The 1,461-nt window shown below is 28.7% G+C and overlaps 1 protein-coding gene across 2 annotated transcripts in view; it reads right to left on the reverse strand.

Moving 5' to 3' along the window:
* Nucleotides 1-561: 561 nt before the first annotated feature.
* The window catches only part of LOC107493642 (uncharacterized), a 1,837-nt gene continuing 937 nt past the window's right edge, over nt 562-1,461 (reverse strand). Inside the window, exons 2-4 of one of the 2 annotated variants that reach the window (XM_016114706.1) lie at nt 1,289-1,399; nt 1,050-1,130; nt 562-921 (exon numbers count right to left, since the gene is read on the reverse strand). In XM_016114706.1, coding sequence (XP_015970192.1) covers nt 847-921; nt 1,050-1,130; nt 1,289-1,399 — 267 coding nt within the window. In that variant the 3' untranslated portion in view covers nt 562-846. Of the gene's footprint in view, nt 931-1,049; nt 1,131-1,288; nt 1,400-1,461 lie in introns of both variants that reach the window. The other variant, XM_021124651.1, reaches the window with a different exon arrangement.

Consider the following 1,461-nt stretch of genomic DNA (forward strand, 5'->3'; position numbering starts at 1 on the left):
TTTTTAAAATCTTACATGACATAGGAATACACATACATACAAAATATAAAGTATTTTTAAAATAAATCTTAATATTTTGATATTTTGTTGATATTAAAATATAAATTAAATTTTTTAATTATTTTTAATATCTTATTTTAATTATATCAAATATTTAAAATATTTTATTAAAAATAATAAATAATAATATATACTATACCTAAATTTATTTTAACAATATATGTTAAGAATAAAACATAATAAAATTGAACACGCTGACACGTGGTGATGATATTTAGGTATATCTAAAGATGTTTGGAAAAGATTTTTTTTATTTTCCATTAAGACACGATTGGACACAATAGACACATGTGTCGAACAAGTGTCAGTGAGTGTCGTGTTCAAAATGTGTCCAACACGTCAAGTCATGTCCATACTTCATAGATTTGTAATATACGTTACAGTTATTATCAATAATTAACATAAAACTACTAACAACCACACCAGGGCATTGTGGGAAATGAGAAACATCTTCCATGGTAACAAAATTCAAATTACATCAATAAATAATAATAAATTAAATAAGGAGAACAAAGCAGAGGAAAGTGAAATTAAAAGGGTAAAAAAATGACAACAAATTGCAAGTATTTTAGTTACAAGCCTGTTTATAGGGTATAACCCTCCTAAATTAGCTATAATGTCCCACCAAATGCAAGTTAAAACAAACATTTAAACACAACAAAATTACACAATCACAAAAACACCCGATACATTATATAAAATATACTATGTCACTTTTTTTTCCTTTTTAAAATATACCACACAAGCCTAATCATCATCATCAGAGTCATTAGCAGTTTGGCTAGATCATTGCATGGAATCTATGTTCTTACTCAGCTCCTCCAGCTTTTTCATCCTCAATCTTTCACTTTCACTCACCAGCTGGTCAAGATGTAGGAACCAAAAACAACACAAGAAAACAACCCACATGTTAGAACCAGTAAAATAATTTATTGAAATATAAGAGTAAATTCACAAACCCATGATAATGGAATTTGAGACTAACTAACCTCCATTAACTTGGTGATTAGCTGTACTTTTTCCCTGTTCTTTTCATTAAAAGCCTCAAGTGCTTCTTTGTATTCTCTTTCCTGTACAGCGGAATTTCAATTGAGTATCCACATTGAAATAATATCATATCATAGTCCGTAAAATCATAAGAATTGGGGAATTTTTCTTATCATTATGCAATAATTCAATAATGTTTTACATAATTAGCAGGGTTGGATGAATTTCAATTAAGGTTTACCTTCTTTTGGCAGGTATGGCCTAGTGGTTTTAATTCTTTGTTTACGGAATCAATCTTTTTCCGGACAAGTGCAACCTCCTTCCTCATTGGATCTGCCAGCGCTTCAAGCTCCTATAAGCATGTGCAATTGTGTATAAAAATAAATATAAAATAAAATAAAAATTCAAACACCA

Source organism: Arachis duranensis, chromosome 6, assembly GCF_000817695.3.
Source record: "Arachis duranensis cultivar V14167 chromosome 6, aradu.V14167.gnm2.J7QH, whole genome shotgun sequence".
NCBI classification, from domain to species: Eukaryota; Viridiplantae; Streptophyta; class Magnoliopsida; order Fabales; family Fabaceae; genus Arachis; species Arachis duranensis.